The sequence below is a fragment of the Nasonia vitripennis genome, chromosome 4 (assembly GCF_009193385.2).
Source record: "Nasonia vitripennis strain AsymCx chromosome 4, Nvit_psr_1.1, whole genome shotgun sequence".
Classification (NCBI taxonomy): domain Eukaryota; kingdom Metazoa; phylum Arthropoda; class Insecta; order Hymenoptera; family Pteromalidae; genus Nasonia; species Nasonia vitripennis.
Genome location: NC_045760.1, coordinates 12,419,528 through 12,439,310, shown reverse-complemented (window position 1 = coordinate 12,439,310; position 19,783 = coordinate 12,419,528). Strand labels below are relative to the sequence as shown.

At 37.5% G+C, this 19,783-nt stretch overlaps 2 protein-coding genes across 5 annotated transcripts in view; one reads left to right on the top strand and one right to left on the bottom strand.

Annotated features, from left to right (window-relative positions):
* LOC100119509 (protein vestigial) overlaps window positions 1-19,783 on the bottom strand; it is a 397,514-nt gene that overhangs the window by 117,594 nt on the left and 260,137 nt on the right. The window lies entirely within an intron of this gene.
* Window positions 124-14,155, top strand: LOC100119124 (organic cation transporter protein). 4 transcript variants are annotated; one of them, XM_032599372.1, is made up of 11 exons: window positions 124-1,181; window positions 8,185-8,287; window positions 8,358-9,013; window positions 10,617-10,957; window positions 11,399-11,502; window positions 11,865-12,019; window positions 12,269-12,579; window positions 12,647-12,959; window positions 13,055-13,236; window positions 13,327-13,463; window positions 13,572-13,722. In XM_032599372.1, exons 4-11 carry the CDS (start codon window positions 10,718-10,720, stop codon window positions 13,627-13,629), a joined length of 1,500 nt encoding a protein of 499 aa, XP_032455263.1. In that variant the 5' UTR covers window positions 124-1,181; window positions 8,185-8,287; window positions 8,358-9,013; window positions 10,617-10,717; the 3' UTR covers window positions 13,630-13,722. The 4 variants fall into 4 exon arrangements, with proteins under 4 accessions (XP_032455263.1, XP_008204076.1, XP_031784806.1 ...); XM_032599373.1 differs by lacking the exon at window positions 124-1,181 and adding an exon at window positions 5,914-5,992; XM_008205854.4 differs by lacking the exon at window positions 8,358-9,013 and having other exon boundaries at window positions 13,572-14,155.

Genomic DNA, 19,783 nt, shown 5'->3' with positions numbered 1-19,783 from the left:
ATCAGCATTCGATGCAAGCCGGTGTATAGGTACTTTTCGATACTAGAGCGATGATTATACTGCCCGTGTGCTGTCCGTGTGCGCGTATTGAGCAGAGTACGAGCAAGTGGAGTACAGTGGCCGTGTATAGGCACCTTCTCCTTCCTCGCCGGTCGCTCTTTCCTTCGCGCGGCGGGGCTGTCTCGCGAGCGCGCGCGCTTTAACACGCGAGGCACATACCCGGAGAACGCATTGACAAGAAGAGAACGCGTGGTCGCGTTCGTTCGCATACATAACGCTCTAGATCGCGCGAGTGAACGACGAGGCGCCGACTTTTCGCACCGAGAGTTACCGATTTCGTCGCTGTAATTGAAAAGGAATACGTGTACGTTTGGCTGTATAACAGTGATTAGCGAGAGCGCGGAAGTTTGCGCGAGTGTTACGCGGAGACGCGCTTCCATTATTTAACGCGAAGAGAGAGACGTGGTCGGATGAAAGAGGCTCTTTTTGTCGCGCGAGACTAACAGTCGGTTAAGAGAGATAAGGGCCCAGAAGGAGGAAAAACCAGTGGTGCAGATAGAGAAGCCGCACGCGCGCGCCGAAAAAAAGAGCGGCGACAACGATGACGAGCTAGCTCTACTATTAAATTTCATACAAGACGGAGAAAGAGAAAGACACACAGGCGCGTTGAGAAGATAAATATTTGAGGAGCAGCTGGACTGGAAACTCTTCGATGCAGGCGCTCACACGCGCAGACACATAATACATATATAGACGCAAAGCGATCGTCAAGCGGCAGCAGAGTCGACCTATAGACGAGGCGATAAGGATTCAGGAGTCAAAGTCCGCGACTGAGTCGATTCATCGGCGGAGCCATCAGCGCTTTTCGTGGCTCGCAAAGAATTCGCGCGAACGCGCGCGCGCACGTGTCCCAATCGGCAAACTATACCCGTTCGCGCGTTGGTGCAGGAGCTGTACGAGCGCGGAGCATAGCCACCCGGCGACGTCTCGCGTTTGTTCATTGTATGCTGACGACTGCACACTGCACGAGTGTCGAAGCGCACGAGCAGCAACGGCAAGAGCAGCTGAGTGCAGAGACTCGCGGGCAAGCCACTGACGATTTCCGGAGGTCAATACCGATTTGAATAAGCCAACGTCCCTCGAAACGACGCTCGCGCCAGCCTTCGGGGGAAACTACAGAGGTGAGGCAGAGTTATATAGAATGCGCGCGTCGAGCGATGAATCGATGCCGATTTTCGCGATTGAGATCGAGCTTTGTTCCGATCGTATCGGCTGGTATATCGCACGGGCGAGCTTTCGCGTTTTGAAGCTTCTCTGACTTTTTACATATCTCAGTTTCTAGTTGGCGAACGCGTTGCTTTGCGCGATATAAAGCAACTCTCTAAATCTGAAACAGTGAAAAATGACGCTAAAGAATGCAAAATCACTCGAATTAGAGGCAAAATTGAGTGATTTTTCAGTTTTTCAGATTTAGAGAGAATTATTCATTCTTATAGATTATATCTCTCGATGATTATAATATGTAAAAAGGAACGATTTTTAAACAGATGTAAATGAGCGGTTAAATTTTAATGGCACCACATTTTTTTTCTTTAAGTCGTCTTAGCAAACAGAAATTTCGATTAGAGCTTGAATAATTTGCGCTGAACTCGTCCAAATTGCTTAATGAGGCATGTAAACGAAGGTTATATCTCTTCTCTCATATTTTGCATATCTTATATTGCATACCCGAAATTCAGATCGCCCGAAAATTCAATGAGCATATAATCTATAAAGTACACATAATATTTCACGCATTGTATTACAAACCGGGCAGACGAGGCACGTTTCTCAAATGTATATTGTTCGATGATTGATGTGTCAGACTTAATTTTAGTTGGGGAAAGGTCAATGAATGAATTTTCTTGCAGTATTTCACTGTCCTTACAGCTCTCGACAAAGAGAAAACATCTCAATGGGAGTTACGTTGCAGCGATGATTAAGTAGTCTAATTAATTTTGCGCGTTTGTTGCAATGTCTTTTCTTACATTATATTATACGCATTCCTTTTCACGTCATTGACATGCACATTCTAGAACGACGCTTGTATCGAAATAAAGCTCATTCAACGCTCGCAGTATAATGTTGCCTCGAATACAAATAAAGCAAGAAAGAGCACATTTTTGTGCGTAATGATATAAAATGCTCGGTTATACCGAGTTTGAAGGCAGGAACGCTTAGATTCGTACGTTTGTGGAACAGCTCGTAATTGAAGTTCTTTACTTTTAACGATTCATAATATTTGCATACGTTTAACGCGTTTCGAGATCATTTCATTTCCTCTCGGACAAACACATTACAAAAGTACTTGCAACATTGAAAAATCTGTAGTTTACGTAAATTTTCATCGTCAATAAACATATAGCATAACAAACATACTCGACTCGAGGAAAAAATATGAAACACGAATTAGTAAACGATAAGGGGCTATCGCCTCATGTTCATCAAACGTCATTTATTTTCGGAACGATGGAAAATGTTTTCCTCTGACGGCCATTCGATCGACGCGTCATCGCGGCCAACGAACGATCAATCTCTGTCATTCGTGCATAGCGAGATCGACGACGGGCGAGCCCCCTTCGCCTATATTGCATATAGTTCGTTTAACTTTATTGCGGAAATTTAGCGGCGATCTATATATACTCTGGGAGACTATCGGTAGGACGATACATACACGTATCAGACGATTCCTCGAATTCGATAAGATATATTTTTGAACATATATTTAGGAATACAAATTAGCATTTACATTACTTTCGTCCAACGGAAGATTGCCGCGTCTGATTTTTTGATGGATATAACATCGGCGTTGTTTGTAGGAAATATTAATGACACGATGATAAGTATAAATATTATCGTGTTGCATTTTGTGCTAGACATAATTAGTTTTGCAATTGCACAGTTATATTTCCATCGTTTCAAAATGGTAATCGACGTTGAATTCGCGAGCATATTTATTTAAAAAGGAATGGCGGGAAGCACGACGAAGTGTACGGTTTCATAAATATTTGCCTTTTATTATTCAAAAGCTCTATAACATAATATAGCACGCATAATTAAATCATAAAGAAATTAGTCCAGATCTAAAACATTACGATATATGTTTAAAGTAAAATTGAAAGCACAAAAGTAATCTATATTCGCGCGGTATAGTAAGAGCAATCAACTTTTATTCAGCTCTGTGTTTGAGGGATAATCAAGTTCTTAAAACATAATTTAGATAGTTATATATCAAAAAACTCTAGCCGATCTCCCACAGATGTCGCAAATGACGCAACAAATATATCAATCTACAGTTATGCTATTACAAAACTCTGGTTTACGCTATCTCCGCTATTTTGCAACAATGATAAGCACAAATAGGCGAGTTCATAAAATTTCCGGCATATGCACCGCAGGTAAGTAATAAAATATATTTGCTGCAATAGTGCGAAGTTTGTTTGCAAATATATGACATTCTTGAAAGTATAATGAGTAATTATGTAAATTTATCAATGAAACGTCGCCAGATAATAATCATGTCATAGTAGTGTGTAAGTGCTCTCGAATAGTTGCACTCTGCAGCCTTTTAATCGCACCGACGTTTCATATCAGTCGCGCGAAATCTTTAAAGCGACACAATCTTGGAACTTATAAAAGAGCAATTACTAATGCATATATCGCGCATACGCATACATTTAAAACACACACTCGATTTTATAAAGCCGCAATTTTTTGTTGTCGGTTATATTTTCCGTTCCGAGGGAGCTGCATCTCTCGTAATAACCGACTCGGAGGAAAGGATGCAACGACGCATAAATTAGAATTAGCTCAGAGGATGAAGAAGTTGACGAATCGTCGCTTCGGCGCAAGACTGTGTGTATACATACAATGCGTTGTGTATAATAATTTTTGCCGGTCACAAGCAGTCACGTTCGACTGAAAAAGCATGAGACTTATTGCTACGGACATATGTCGACGCTAGCTCGCGAATAGAGAGTGCGATTGTAGGTGAGTGAAAGGCATCACTTATATTAGGAACTGCTTATTTTTATACGATTCCGCGTGGCTGTATTGTGTTTTTTTTTTGTAATCACGGTAATTTTTGCTCAAAGCTGAATTCTTTCTGTGATTGTAATGACACAAGGGTGCTGAACGGTGTATTGCGAGAGCTGTACAGGATGTTTACGCGATTGTGACAGCCTGCTGGTGGTCAGCTGGGAAAGTTTTATGCGAGTTTTGGAATTATGTTATTACGATCTTCTTATCATTAAAAAATTAAATTTTTTAAATAGATACCCGTGAAATAATGTTATTTATTACAAAATGCCGTGTATCATGTATCATACACGGCATTCGGAGGAGCGTCGGATTAAATGGCAGTTTTTATATCCAATTTGGTCTTTCCCAAAACTGCCCGAGCAGGATTCCAAGATTGAATTTTTTCAACAGCTCTTCCTCCACAGACAAAAGCTCAAAATCCAAAATCTTCTTTTTATGTTTAAAATTAGGAAGTTCGACCGAACACAGAATCAAGAGAGAAGAATAGTTCTACTCTGCAGAATACAATAATCCTCTTAACCGTGACTTCTTTTAATCCCACCCCATTATTCAACGCAGGCGCAAGTTTGCAACTATCCCCGTTCCTCCAGAACCAAAGTACCCAGCATAAAAAAGAGGCATACATTCGATCGTTTCGTTCGACTAATCGCTCTTCGAAATCCTTCCCGGCTGTGCTTATTCATTTTCGTGGCGACAGCCGCATTCCCGCGGCTGCAACAATACAGGGCCACGCGCGCGTAACCGTTCTTATCTCGTTCTCCTCGATGCGTTTTACGAGCTATTACGCCGGATACCGTGCACTACGTACCTATACCATCAGTGACTTCCTCATCTCGCGGTAAGATTGTCGAGCGCGCGAGTATAAGCGAGAAAAAAAATATAAATAGAGGATTCTGCGCCACTCGCACGAGCGTCACCGTTTAGCGCTCTCTAGTCTCTAGCCAAGGCCGCTAGCGCCGAGTCCATGCCAATTTCCTCGCATTGTGTGCGGGAGATAGAGAGCCGTGCGACGTTTGCGTATAGAAGCGAGTATACGTACGTGCAAAATAAACAGAGACGCGGCGCCTCTCGCCGGAGAATTTCGGCAGCTTCGTGGGCGCACGTATATATATAAATGTATACCGATGTGATTAGAAGTCGACGAGTCGACTTTGATTGTGCGTTTTGCTGACGGCAACGTGATGTATATTTAACGGGAGCTATATTTGAGAGATTGTGATGGAGATTAGCGTTGAACGTTTACAAGGAAAGCATCATGTCAAAGCGGATTCTGAAAAATGTACAGGAAATACTTTCAGCGTCTGTGCTGGTGTATAATGATTTACAATGTTGTTTTCGCGGAAGAACGAGAGGCATTAACTTTCGACTGTTTCGCGCCGATGGAATGTAAACGCGGCATATCGATTAGATTGCTTTTATCATTCCCTTAAATCGATTTGTAAATTCACACTTATTGGTACATACATTTTGCTTTAGCTTTCCCGTGTCGTATCGCGGGTCATGTAATTTTTATTAAATGCATCTGCACAAACAAGTATTGCCAATTACAAGCAAAAACGAAAACAGAGCAATACACGCGCACATTCTTTCCTACTGTACAAGTGTCCACAACAAGTTCCAAGTACCCTCCCAAGAGCAAACGAATTTCCCCTTAATTTTCCACAATTAGCAACGCAGGGATAAGCGGCGCGGGTATAATAGCAGCACAATTAAGAGCGCGTAGCTCGAGTCTTCCTTTTCTCTACCTCTCGTCGCGCAACTGCGCCGCGCGCTCCTCGAAAACGCCGCATCTTTTACGCGACTTATGCATCGCTCGACGATGACGGACAAAGAGCCGGCAGCCCGCGCGTCGACGAGATTAAAGAACCCGGCGCTCTCCTCCTCTCGCTCCCCTGCACCAGACTCATATACAGTAAGTAGCCCTCGTCAACCTCTCCTTCAGCTGAGCTTCTTCTTGCTGCTTTTCATATGCAACTTTCAAGGAAAACCGTGCGGACGCAGCGTTCTTTTTGAATATATATCTCTCGAAAAACTTGCGCGAAAATTGCTAGCGCGCAGGTATTATGGCGCGCAGCCTCCGTGTGCAACTGCGGTCCGGAGGCGCCAGCGCGCGAGAACGCCGCATACTCTTTTACCGCCGGTGCGGTTATAATTAGCCCCGTCGTGCGGCGCTCTCGAAGATGATAGCAATAAAGAGTATACAGCCGAGGGTGTATAATAACTTGCATGATAATCGGTAGGCTGATGTCGATCGTCGCGGGCTGTGCGTAGCTTCGGATGCGGCATTCCGAAGAGACTTTTTCAACCGCGAGCTGCAACCGTGTGCTGCTAAGCAGTTTGCAAGCTTTTTTCGCTTCATTGGCGAGCGATCGCAGGAGCAACTTCTATAATTGGACGGCGTCGCGAGACACCGCGCGGTCGGTATTTTCTTTAAAGCGACGTTTTGATCTATCTTTTGCTAAGCCCGCTTAATAATGACGCGCACTCTGCTGCGCGAGTTCGTCAGCTCTGATAGTGGGATTTTCGTTTATGCGGTTCCTATCTCCAGCTTGCTTTGCAATCCTGATCCGCAGTCTTTGCACACGAAGAAATTCATTAATATAACAGCGTCTGAACTGTATATTAATATACTGTATAATAAAGATGATGAAAACTCTACTGATCATTACACTTGATACAACCTTTACAACATATATAGTACGCTTATTAATGCGTCTTTAATAATGTCATCATCATACTATCGATAACTTCGCGTTCGCAATGAGATGCAGCATGTAGTTTCATATCCAAATCGCTTTTTTACTAGACCAGTTCCAGGAATCCGTATCAATGAAAAGATACATTATAAAGACGCAGTTCAATAAACTGATCGGAGTCTTTTGCACATTGTTTTTTTCCACGCGTTGGCGTATATTATCAGCGTATATAAAATATGCAAACCTCGCGTCTAGTCATGCAAATTTCTGCTTAAAATTTGTAATGATTCTGTAATTTCAGATGCGATTTCGTTATAAATTATACTTATAAATATAGATATAAGCATCGAGTACTCCGCCGATGCAGGTCATGCTCTAACGGATAACTCAATGCCACAAATTAGCATCTTTATGTATACACGCAACGAGTCATCGCACACAGTGTGCAATTCTAATTCAGAGTTGCGAATTCAAAAACGTCTGGCCCAAAAACTTGTCGCAGACGGAATTCCCACAGTGCGTAAAGTCGCTAGAAATAAAAAGAACACGCGCGCGATTAACAAGTTGCGCACGTGTAACGCGAGAGCTTCGTTAGGAAAATACATCAGCCGTCGTTTGACGTAATGTCAGGGTCTGAGTTGACAATGAGCCTCTACTCCTGCATAAAATGCACCGAACGAGAGCACTTCTTTCTCGAGCCTGCCACGCGTTCTTTCGTAAACGTGCAGGCTCGTTTGTATGGCCGCAGCTGCGAGATGTACATACGAGGTAATTACTAGGAAGGACCTACTTTCGTGGCTTCTTGTTTTGGGTTTCTCGGGGTCAAGTTATGTTTTAAGAGTGAATGACGGCATTAGATTAATGGGCTTCTGTTGTTGTGATTCAATCATTTCTTATAGCTGAAGACATTTATACACGTATTAACAAATAAAGTACCAAATCTTGTCACTGCTTGATGTTCTGCATAAAATTAAAGTTTATCTAAGCTAAAGTTGTACTCTCAGCTGCATAACATGTTTTTTTTTATAAACAATGAAAGATAAATGGATTGTCGAATCGCGATGCGGAAGAAATCCAATACTTTTATGATTAACTCCGTTGCAGCTGTTAATGACTGTGCCATCGACACTTGTACGCCTGTATTTATGCGATATAGTACATATCGTGACACAAGTTTTTTGTTTCTAATTTATTCGAGCAGCGTATACGAAAAATGACAGTTAAGCGGTAAACAATTATGTCTGCTTGTTTGGAATCGATTGTTTTAATAGTTAACGACGCTTGTAATTCTTTTGTATATAGTGCTTCGACTGCATTTCTCAGAATATAATTTGAAATTTTTAAAGAAGTTTATACGAGAACAAAAGAACACCTTTTGAAACAAGCGCTTGCTTTCTTTATGTTGCAGATAATTTCTCCAAAAAGTAATTTTCGGCCTAATCACAATACCTAGTTCTGACGTACTGCATTACCAGGCAGTGTAATGAAGAATTTGCAAATCAACGACCATGGTACGTGAAGTCTAAATCATTAACCAAAGCTCTCTGCTTGTTATATAGTCGAACATTATTTTTCCTTAAGCTCCGCACACGGACATACTTATACACTCATTTCGTCGACTCCCTGGCGCATGCTACAGCAGCAGAAACACGACAGAACCAGAAAAGAAAGATCGAAGCTTGCTTGAAATATACGAGCTGTGAAAAAGCGGTCTATATTCGAAAGCTCGCTTATACTTTCGTCATCATCAGAACGAGGCCTTAGCCTACAATCGTCAACGCGCGTCATGTCATATTCGATCAAAGATATTCTCAATCCTCGTATAAAGCCTCGCGTGATCGATATAATCCATCCACAGCGATCCTTTCCTCATCGGCGAGGAGAAAAGATCGATCGATCGACGAGGGCTGAAAATTACGCGACGCGGCGAGTCTCGAGAACACACACCTCGAAAGCTGCTCTCGATCGTCTCAAGGCTCTCCCGTTGCATTTTGTGTCTGTGAGCGGCGGCTACGACGGCGGCGGTCGCCGCCGCTGCGAACATGTCATTATGACATTCGACTCGTTTCGCGTAATGTTCGACGCAAGCGCGTGCGGGGTCTTGCCGATGCCGCGGGGGCTGCATTAGTTGAAAGATCCTCGTAAATAAAAGTGTTACAAGGACGTGAACCGTATAATATGCTCGATGCCGATGAGTGGTTGCAGTTGCTGTGTTGCGCGGCGATCGTGATTGAAAGGTGTGATTTTTTTCAAGAATTGTTTTATTGCTTTTTTTTTGCTGCATTCGTATACTTGAATTTCAATGATTAATTCGAAGAAAAGCGTTGAGAGGATTGGCGTTATCTTCTTCTATATTACTATAGAAGATTTTCCAGAACTCCAGTTTGATGTTTGAATAATAGTTATTACGCTACGTTCATTGTTACGATGCGGATTAAGACAAGACACTATAATTTTCCTCTAAAGCCGAATTTTTGTCCTCTAGTTCCACAGCCTACTGTAAATATTTTTTCCCTGAACGTCGTATAAATTTATCGCGAGCACGACGTTTACGCGTATACGCTTTGAATTGCTGTAGAGACTCGCGAGGCAACGAAACTCGTTCTTGCTGGTTAAGACGGTGCGTGTCGTCAAAGAGAAATTTTTAATGCTATTAGATTTGAACGTGATGTAGCAACAGGTTCAATGCTTTAAGTGGGTTAATTGAAAAATTGTTATGCATTGTAATTACCCGTGCTGCTATATTTGCATGGATATTTCTTGGAGAAATCGCAGTATCTATAATAGCCATAAGTTTACGAGGCACATGATTGCCTTTGAATTTCTGAATAAACGCTTCGCCTTCATCTAAATAGGCATTCTTCGAATAAGTTGTGATTGCGCCTTGCTTGGTACAGTAATTATGTGAGATACATATTAAATTGATTATTGTTTTCCACAGAAGCTCCAACACTATTATATATTTATTCAGTTAAGCGTCAATTTTTCCGGATCTGCAATTATAATTTTCAATTATCTATAAGCAAGTTATAGTTGTGATTGAATCTTACTACCCTGTGTTCATTGTAAATTATATCACGTAATTGAATAATACGCGAACTTGATTGAGTATGAAAGAGCTTTGTTAAACTTATTGAACTCCATATTATGATATAGATATTTTAATATTCTTATTTACATGCTATAGCGCTGGGAGTTTTGGTATCAGCCGATAATACAAAAACCTGACATTTCAAACTTGATAAATGCCACTTACAAGTTAATTATGAATATCATATGTTTATTCGTGTAAATACGAGGAAATAAGTCATTTGAACAAACTAAACTGCGATGTTTGACGTTGATTACTCTCATTAAATTATCGATACTCTGAAATATACATATATATATATATATATATATGCCAAATCAATCCACGTTTTTAAATATTTGATGTCTGTCTACGTACAGCACGTTTTTTTCACGTGATTAGAACGCTATCTACTTGAAAATTGTCTCATAAACTTTCCATCCTTCAAAGTAAAAAAAGCAAGGCAAATTTATCATATACCTATATGAAAGATATAATGAACTCGTGCTAAACAGTATGAATAAGCAGCGACTCTATATGTACGCAGACCGGCAGTTCATCAACATTTCTATTACGTACCAAGCTATCAAATTACACTTACATTTTGAACTTTGAATAATCAGACATAGACAACGTCGTCATATAGGCAACCTGCACGTCCCCTTGCGCAAAGAGCAATTCGCGTTCGTTACTTCCACGAGAATGGAACACAAATATCGCCTCGATCACAGCCGTAATAGCTCGCAATGACAGCAGTAATGGAATTTCAGACTTAAACGGTAAGCACATCATCAATAGCTGCAAGGATGCCGAGGCAGCAGCGAGCAATGGAGCTGCCGATAACGGGAGCGGTGATGCGGTGCAACGCGCGATGGGCTATCTTGGCCGCTGGCAGATCTTCGTCTGCACGGCTATATCCCTGGTCAAGTTCCCGGTCGCCTGGCACCAACTGGCCATTGTCTTCATGGCGCCAAAGCAGACTTACAATTGCGCGCTGCCGGGCTTTGGAAATGCGAGCGATCAGTGCCACGCGACGATCAATGGCAGTGACGTCGAGTGCACCCAGTGGGAATTCGACAGGAGTGTCTTCCCCGAGACCATAATATCACAGGTATATATAGGCACTGGCACTGTGCCAAGTCTCGGGTGGGGGGGGGGGGGCGCCGTTAGCGCCCACGACTGACGCCTCGTGACGGCTCTCATGTTAAAAAAAGAGCGCCAGTTCTAGAGGGTCGGGTGTGATGTCAAACGTATACAGACATGCGCGGATAATTATATGCACGTGCTGAGATAATTATCGATGACGTCGAGAACAGAACTGACATATTGAAACTCTAAGCTTGGACGTTAGCACTGCTGAAGTAAAATCGGTTTACGCGAAAGTTACGACGTCCGTGTGTATGTATGGAGTCAACACAAATTATGCACTTAAGTTTCTGTTGAACAATTTACGGTCAAATACAATAATGTTTTTTTTTTTAATTTGCGTATGAATACTATTTTATCCTTTTACGTTTTTATTTGCTTATTTTTTTAACTGATTCTGTTTTAGTGGAATCTCGTGTGTTCTCGATCGCACTATGCAAACCTTCAGCAATCCATTCTTATGTTTGGTATTTTGCTTGGTAGCATCTCTTTTGGCTTTTTGTCCGATAGGCAAGTTTATCATTTTTTCTTATTTTTCATTGGCCATTTTATCACCTACTATTTTTTTCCAAAAAGCGATTTGTCAACTATTTTATTTTAAATTTGTTTTTCAACTATTTGCAACCGCGTACTCACGTTACATTGTTTCTGTATTTATTATTCATTAGAACGTAAAATTTGTCTTTCGTTTAAAATGCATGTAACAGTCATTTGTATTATCACGTACGCACATCTAACAGTACGTTAAATGTGAATACGAAAATCATAAGTTACCTTTGGCACTTTATCTTTGAATCGCATAAAATGCACAAACAGTCATTTCGAAATTTAATAGTCACTTAAAACTTACGCAATATAATTATCCTTTGTAGATTTGGTCGAAAACTTCCTTTAATGGTCTCTACTGTGCTTCAATTGGCATCTGGCATTGGCTGTGCCGTTGTCGCATGGTTTCCGGCTCTGCTGTTAATGAAATTTTTAAGTGCCGTTGCGACTGGTGGCACGATGGTCACTAGTTATGTAATATGTAAGTTTCGCATAATATTTTATTTATCTTGACAACTGGATTAACTATGCTTGACGTAAATTTTTGCGTTCATTATATTTTCGCCGTTACGGGTAATAAGGTGAGCGTACAATGACAATTTTTGATTGGCGTAATGACATAATCACCACAGCTTGATTGAATGGCAAAATTAAAACTTCTATAGAGCACTCGTGTCGTTACATATGATGCAATTTTCAAAATAATATTTATAAAAATAATGATTTACAGGTATGGAAATTGTCGGCAAAAGTTGGCGAGCCGCTATAACTATTCTCTACCAAATTCCGTATAGTTTGGGCCACATGTCTTTGGCCGGTCTCGCTTATTGGTTCAGGCATTGGCAACATCTTCAAATCGCAATGACTTTACCTTCCATCATACTGCTCGGCTACTGGTGGGTCGTTCCCGAGTCTCCGAGATGGCTCCTCGCCATGGGCAGACAGAGAGCTGCTTGCAAAGTCCTCCAAACCGCTGCCAAAATTAATAAATTAGATGATAAAGAAATTCCCGAAATCGTTAAAAAGTACTGCTTGCATCAGGTAAGCTATATACTAAAAGCTGTAATTGGTAATGTTTGTATTGAAATTGTGAATTGAAATTGTGTAGAATGCCAAAAAAACGGAAGCAGATGGTCGAGCGTCATTTTTGGATCTTTTCCGCACACCTAATATGCGAATAAAGTCGTTGTCAATTTTCTTCAATTGGATTGTGTGTGGAATGGGACTTTTTGGAATGACTCAGTACATCGGACACGTTGGTGGTGACATTTTTTTGAACTTCGCACTTTCTGGAGCAATTCAAATTCCTGGAAATTTCCTCGCTTGGTGGACAATGAATACTTTAGGTAGAAGAATTACGCTGGTTGCAAGTAACTGCATAGCTGGTCTTGCAAGTCTTTTGTTGATTTTTGTTACATCTGGTCAGTATATTTTGCATCATGCAACTAGGGTTATAACTCAGTAGGAAAAATTAATTAAGAAAATTTTAATAATCTTGAATCTTTTTGATTTGTAGATCTTGAGTGGCTAAGGTTGATCTTTGCGTGCTTTGGTATTGTCGGCATGTCAGTTTCCTTCACAACTGTTTATTTATATTCCGGTGAACTATTTCCCACGGTGATAAGAAATATTGGAGTTGGAACAAGTAGCATGTGTGCAAGAATAGGCTCAATGGTTGCACCTTTCGTAGTATCTTTGGTAAGTTCAATTTTATCTTTCATCATGTCTCAAATGTTTCATGAAGTGTTCGTAAAATAAATATTCTGATTTTAATTTCATCTTACTTAGGGTACAATTCAGCCATGGCTACCACCTGTTATTTTCGGAGTACTACCCATAATTGGTGCCGGCCTTTGTATTCTATTACCAGAAACTGCAGGCAGTGAACTTCCAGAAACTTTGCAAGATGGTGAAGATTTTGGAAAGTAAGAACAAACTCAAGAATTTTTATTTTGAATAATATGATTGAAAAATTGTATAAAAAAGCATCTTACAGCTCTTGAAACCTAAGCTAATACAATTTTAAATTTTAGATCAAAAACAAAGTTTAAAAATGGGAAGATATGCAACGAAGCTGAAGTGACCTTGTAAAGTGAAAATGGATTGTACGGAAGTGTTTATTTTTACGTATGATAACTAATAAACTGTAACGAACAGTGAAAAAATATAGCACACGCGCTAATACTGCGATTTTTACATTTATTTATTGCATTAGAAAATGCTATAAGTATTAGATGAATTATCGAAATGTCAAAAATATTATATTTTTTACGTAGGATAATTGCTATTATAGGGACCTGTGCGTCAATGATGTGCATAACTAGAATCTTCATCTTTATTTTTATTAAGCTGTGTAAACTGTAAATGTTTTGGCATTGGTTTGTGACGTTTTCGTTACACATGTTTTTAACAAAGATGAAAATTCTCAAGAAAATCATAGCAGATTATTGTTTATTTTTTTTCGACGATAACAAGCAACATAATAAAAGTCTTCAAACAATACATACTCATTTTTCAACAAAAACGTGATTTTTAGACATGTAATGATGTGATAATGTTATCATTTTTTTAAATTCTTGTAAAACCGTGTAAATATAGAATGTGTCTTTTTTAAAAATTGTTTTAATTTTTTACTTTATCGTTGGTTTATTCTTCTTACTCAGTGATGATAAAACAGATACATGTAAAGAATACAGGAGCACATATATCAGTTACCACCAGAGAATCGACCCATGCCTTGTTACTTGAACTCTAGATGTCGCTAGTCATCGGCTATAAAAGAGTGATTTAGGCTTTATAAGCTCAATCGAAAGGTATTGAGACGTCAAGGAAATTAATTTTTCTAATTCTTTTATGAACTACAAATTATACGTTTAACCTTCTTTGTTTCCAAAAAATGTTTCCAAAACTATATGATCTTTGGATCCTTGTAGTTGTACTGTGTAAAGTAATTTAGATAAAATTAATTGCACGATATTGTTATTTTCGTTAGAAATTTTATAAAATATGGCATTTGAATTATGCAATAGTAATTTATCGTGTACCATGAAATTATTGAACCATTTTCGAACAAAAACTCTGTACAAGATAATTATAATTAATTCAGGTATACATAATTATTGCTAATTTGGCGGGATCCACATTTTTTAATTTTTAGTATGTATTTTCTAATTTTATTCGATTTAATACCGATGTAAACAAATGATTAAAGTTTTAGTTACTTTAAATAAGACTTTTTGATTGAAGGAACGGAGACAATCTGAAAATCTGAACAGCGAAATTAAGATTCGAAGCGCATTCAAATGAAACAATTCACGGTAGAGAGCATTTGACTTGATCGAAGCATTACATATTAATGAATCAACAAGTCACTTGTTTTCTTAAGGCTCGAACAGCACGCCCTTTGCTTCGTGAATTTTCTGCATTGAACGTGATTGGATGCATGCATAGTTAAATCATTCTTTTGTAGAAATACTAATGGATTGTCTCAATGATGTTTAACTTTGAATTTTCGAAAATATACTATTTTGTGACTTAGCCCATCAATCTATAACAGTTAAGTTTCGTAAGGATGAGTCTATCTAATTAAACAAAGGTTCATAAAAATTTGTTTGCTTCTTACATATTCATTATCCATTTCACACTGTCGTTATGAGCCATCTATTTAGAGAAATGGTATGGGCTAATTTTCTTTTGCTGGAATTAATTACAACTTGCGCAACGACGAAAGGCTACAATCATTTTTAAAACCATTGCCATTTCATTGGCACAGAATTTGCATCTAACAAGGAAAGGTACCCAACCCGAACTCACCGATTTTGAAGATTTTCATATATGTTGTAGAACATAAAAAAATAAGAGATACGTATTTTTTTTTATCGGCTAATTTTCACTTTTAAGGGGTAAAAACCTCCCCTAAAGTTAACCCCCAAAAAGCGTTTTTTTTTAAATATCTCGGCTTAAAATTAATATTTTTCAATGAAACAAATTGGAGGTTATTTCTTACAAAAAGAGCAAGTATTTCATAGTGATTTGAAGAGTAAGAGTAGCATCCCCTATTTTTTAGGGGTTGAAAACATATATTTTTTGGCATAATTTTATAATAAAAATGTTTAAACCGACTAAAAAAAATGGGAAAAAATGTTTAAACATCCTTAATAACAAAATTTAGTTGACGTCTTTCGGTGTTTTCATAAATATTACCCCTAAGGGGGTAAACCACCCCTAACACAAAATAACTGTAAATATGTAATTCAATACATAATATTTCGTAGAAAGTTTGTATATAGAGGTTTTCGAGGTCGCTGATTACAAATCTGTTATCAGATTTTGAAAATTCAAAATGGCGGAACCAATAGGACGGAAATATCGAAAAAAAATTTTATATAATAAAAAAGTTTTAAACGACTAAAAAAATTGGAAAAAATTTGTAAACATCTATAATAAACAAATTAAGTTTTTCGATTTTTTCATAGATACTACCCTTTAGGGGGTAAACCACCTCTAACACAAAATAACTATAAGTATACTTCAATCCATAATATTTTGTAGAAGGTTTGTATATAAGGGTTTTCGAGATCGCTCTTTGCAAATCTGATATCAGATTTTGAAAATTCAAAATGGCGGAACCAATCTGGTGGACGAAAATGTCGAAAAAAATTTTAACTTTCATAAAAACTTGTTATAAATGTGTTATCTTTGTAGCCTGTACATGTGAACTAAAGAGCCTTAAACCCTAAACCCCTAAAGAACAAATAGGCTAAATGGTTGTGCTTTTTAACCAAACCACCTCAAATTCCTAAATTTGTTTGTAAACAAGAAAATTCTGTGTGTGAAGCAGTTTTATAATTTCCGTAGAAATTGTTATCAGAATGTTATTGAAATTCCTTTATTGTAAATTCAACTTATAATGTATTTTTGTTTATAATATTAGAGTATAATAATAATCTACAATCTTTTATCTTTTGCCATAGTGCATTTTTTGTATTGAGCATAAAATATATTATTTTACGATGTTTTTACAATAATGGTAGTCCTCATAAAAGTGTTTAAAGCACAATGCTTTTTTGCACCAACCACATCGTACAATTGCAATGTTTGTGCACCCTTCTATTTCACAATGTGTTGCACAAGACTTTCCAAAACTGAAATCTATAGGATTATCAAATTTATCTGGTTTTTCATTGACGTAACCGCTTTTATACCAGGAATATTTAAACAAATCTATATATCTCGGTGAAGACAGTTGGTTGTGAACCAATGATTGAAGTTTAATTATATTATTTCTCACATGTAAATTCATATCATGATCCATTAACATTACATTATCAGAAAATGTTCGGACAAAGTTTTTCCAAATACGGAATCCATAGACATCAAGTGGTTGTATTTTTCCTGTGGTTCCAGTTGGAATTTTTTTATGTTAATAATTTTATTTTGTGGCATTGTTTCTTCTATAACTTTGTCACAATGACCACTCCAAGAATCAAGTAATAGTATTTTGTGATGGCCTACATAGGGATAAAATATTTTTTCCAACCAGATTTTGAAGTGATCTGCAATTAAACGACTTACTAATTAACTGATCAACGATATTACAATGTAAAAATTGTTATTAGTTCCCTTACTTGTTGTTAATTTTCCAGATTTGGATGCTTTCACGTACACGTTTTCTGGTCTAAATATGTTTTGTTCTACAATAGGGCCAAACTTGCCACTTGGTTCCTTTAAAACAAGAAATAGCGGTGACAACAGTTGTCCAGTAGCTGATATTAGTGGCTGTATAGTATAACTATGCGTTGTTGCTGAAATTGACTGTACCAGACATTGCACTTGCTTTTCTCCTTCTACTGCTAATGTTCTTCCAGAATGCATTTCTAGCTGAAATCCGCTCTGATCTGTATTATACAAATTTTCGAGTCCAATCCTTGGTATACACGATTTAACGTCATCGATAAATGCTTCAGCTTTAGCCGTAAGTTCTGCACTACTTTCTAGTGTTTTTCTTGTTATGAACTTATATATTTTCCTAGAAACTATTCGGTGTGCTTGCTTAAATTTGAGTAACCAATGTTTAGAAGCTTTGAATCTAATATCATCAAAACCAATTTCTTTTTTAGCTTGTAAGGTCCATCGAATTATATCTTCATCATGGATAATTGAACCACTGTCGAGAGCTGCTTGAAAATTATCCAGGGTATACTGACAAATTTGTGCTACTTTTTCTCTATACGTGCCACCTTTATTAATTGAATGAGCCCAACGACGTAGCTGACTAATAGATGATACTTTTTTGAATCTGTTTTGCACTGTTTTGAGACTTAAATTTTGCTTCGTTTTGCTACTTCTCCAAAATTCTACAGCTCTTTTTTTGTATTCAAAATCTAGTTCTTCATTATCTGCTGTACATTGATTTGTTGGTGCTATATCCGGATCAGGAAAATGATGTTGCACTTCATCTTCAATTATTTTCACATTATGGTCTTTATACTCTTCTTGAAAATCCAAAGAGTCATCAGTAATCATTTCTACATCGTTGAAATCATGTGTTGCATCTATTAAAATTTCTTTTATTTTTTCGGCCAACTCTGTTTCGTGATAATTCGTGACACTATCTGGTATGTTTAACGCTTGAAAGTATGCTAATAATAAGTTTAGAACGTTTAACGGATTAATTTTCATTTTTCAATCTAAAATGAAAACAAGCGGTAAAATTTATACAAGCTGTGTTTTTGCATGTAAGGCACGACTGCTACATTTCTACCAGAATAAAACGAGTGAATGTAAATTGAATCAAATCATTAATTTATGCATTGGAGAAGAATTCTCGTTCCACTTTGTGATGTTCGGAAAACTCTATTTTTGGTTTTATTCAACTTTTATTCACTTTGAAATTGAATAATGTAAATCTATATAAAATCACTAAAGAAAATTTTCTACAACTGTATGATACCACTGACAAACAAAAAGACGTACTATTCGTACTTTCCGGCATCGAACTAGAATACCCACAAAACTCACTCACTGCCTAAAAAATAACACAGGCAGCTGAGGTAAACACTCGATGAAAACAATCTAAAAAAAGAACATACTGATTCGCACATATTGTCAACAACTTTTATGAGTGAAAGACATTTATCTTTGGAATTATCATTGAATGTACGATAACATTCATTAAACTAATGAATGCATATAAAATTCCCTTTCAATAACAACGTGTTCTTTAATTGCAAATGAAGTTCGAGTATTAATATTCTTTTATGTATTTTTACCAATAACAAAAATTATCATAGTAATATAATAATAATAATAAGAAGAAGAAGAATAAGCATAATTGCAATAGCAATAATAACAGTAATACTGATAATAGCAATGATAATGAAAAATAATACTAATAATTAGAATAATATTTATTATTAAATTTAGATTTTTTGATAAATTCATTAAATCGTATCAAATAGTATTATTATGGAATTCCAGACTGTAAATATTTTACTATAGATACAATAATCATTACTTCGAGAATTCATCTAAAAAACGTTTGGCTTACGAAATAATTGTAACAATGAAAAACTCCCAAGTTTGACAACATTAAATTTTATTACAAAACGCAAAAGAGTTTGATAAACTAATTTTATTAACCTATGTTTTTTCATTTGCAAAAAAGTGTGGACTTTTTGAATTTATAAAATTATATAATTATGCAATTTATGAAATACTTTATAATTTATGAAATTACTTTTGAAATTATGCTAATTTATAAAAGCAGAAAAATAAATAATCTTTGATTGAAACATAAAACGAGACGTTATTTGTTACATACAAAATGATAGAATAAAATATCGGTAATATGTCTATACTCGTGTCTACGGTAAAGCATAGGCCTTCGGCTTGTCTGGAGGTTAGGGGTTTGGAGTCGTTTGGTTAAAATGCACAGCCATTTAGCCTATTTGTTCTTTAGGGGTTTAGGGTTTAAGGCTCTTTAGTTCACATGTACAGGCTACAAAGATCACACATTTGTAAACAAGTTTTTTTGAAAGTTAAAATTTTTTTTCGATATTTCCGTCCACCATATTGGATCCGCCATTTTGAATTTTCAAAATCTGATAACAGATTTGTAATCAGCGACCTCGAAAACCTCTATATACAAACCTTCTACAAAATATTATGGATTGAATTACATATTTACAGTTATTTTGTGCTAGGGGTGGTTTACCCCCTTAGGGGTAATATTTATGAAAACACC

What these genes read in the sequence shown, in the direction of transcription:
- LOC100119124 (XM_008205854.4), top strand. Translation starts at nt 8,260, where the DNA reads ATGAAGAATTTGCAAATCAACGACCATG. An exon ending in AAAAGTACTGCTTGCATCAG is followed by an intron (nt 12,580 to 12,646) that starts GTAAGCTATATA and finishes GAAATTGTGTAG; the next exon opens with AATGCCAAAAAAACGGAAGC. An exon ending in GTTGATTTTTGTTACATCTG is followed by an intron (nt 12,960 to 13,054) that starts GTCAGTATATTT and finishes TTTGATTTGTAG; the next exon opens with ATCTTGAGTGGCTAAGGTTG.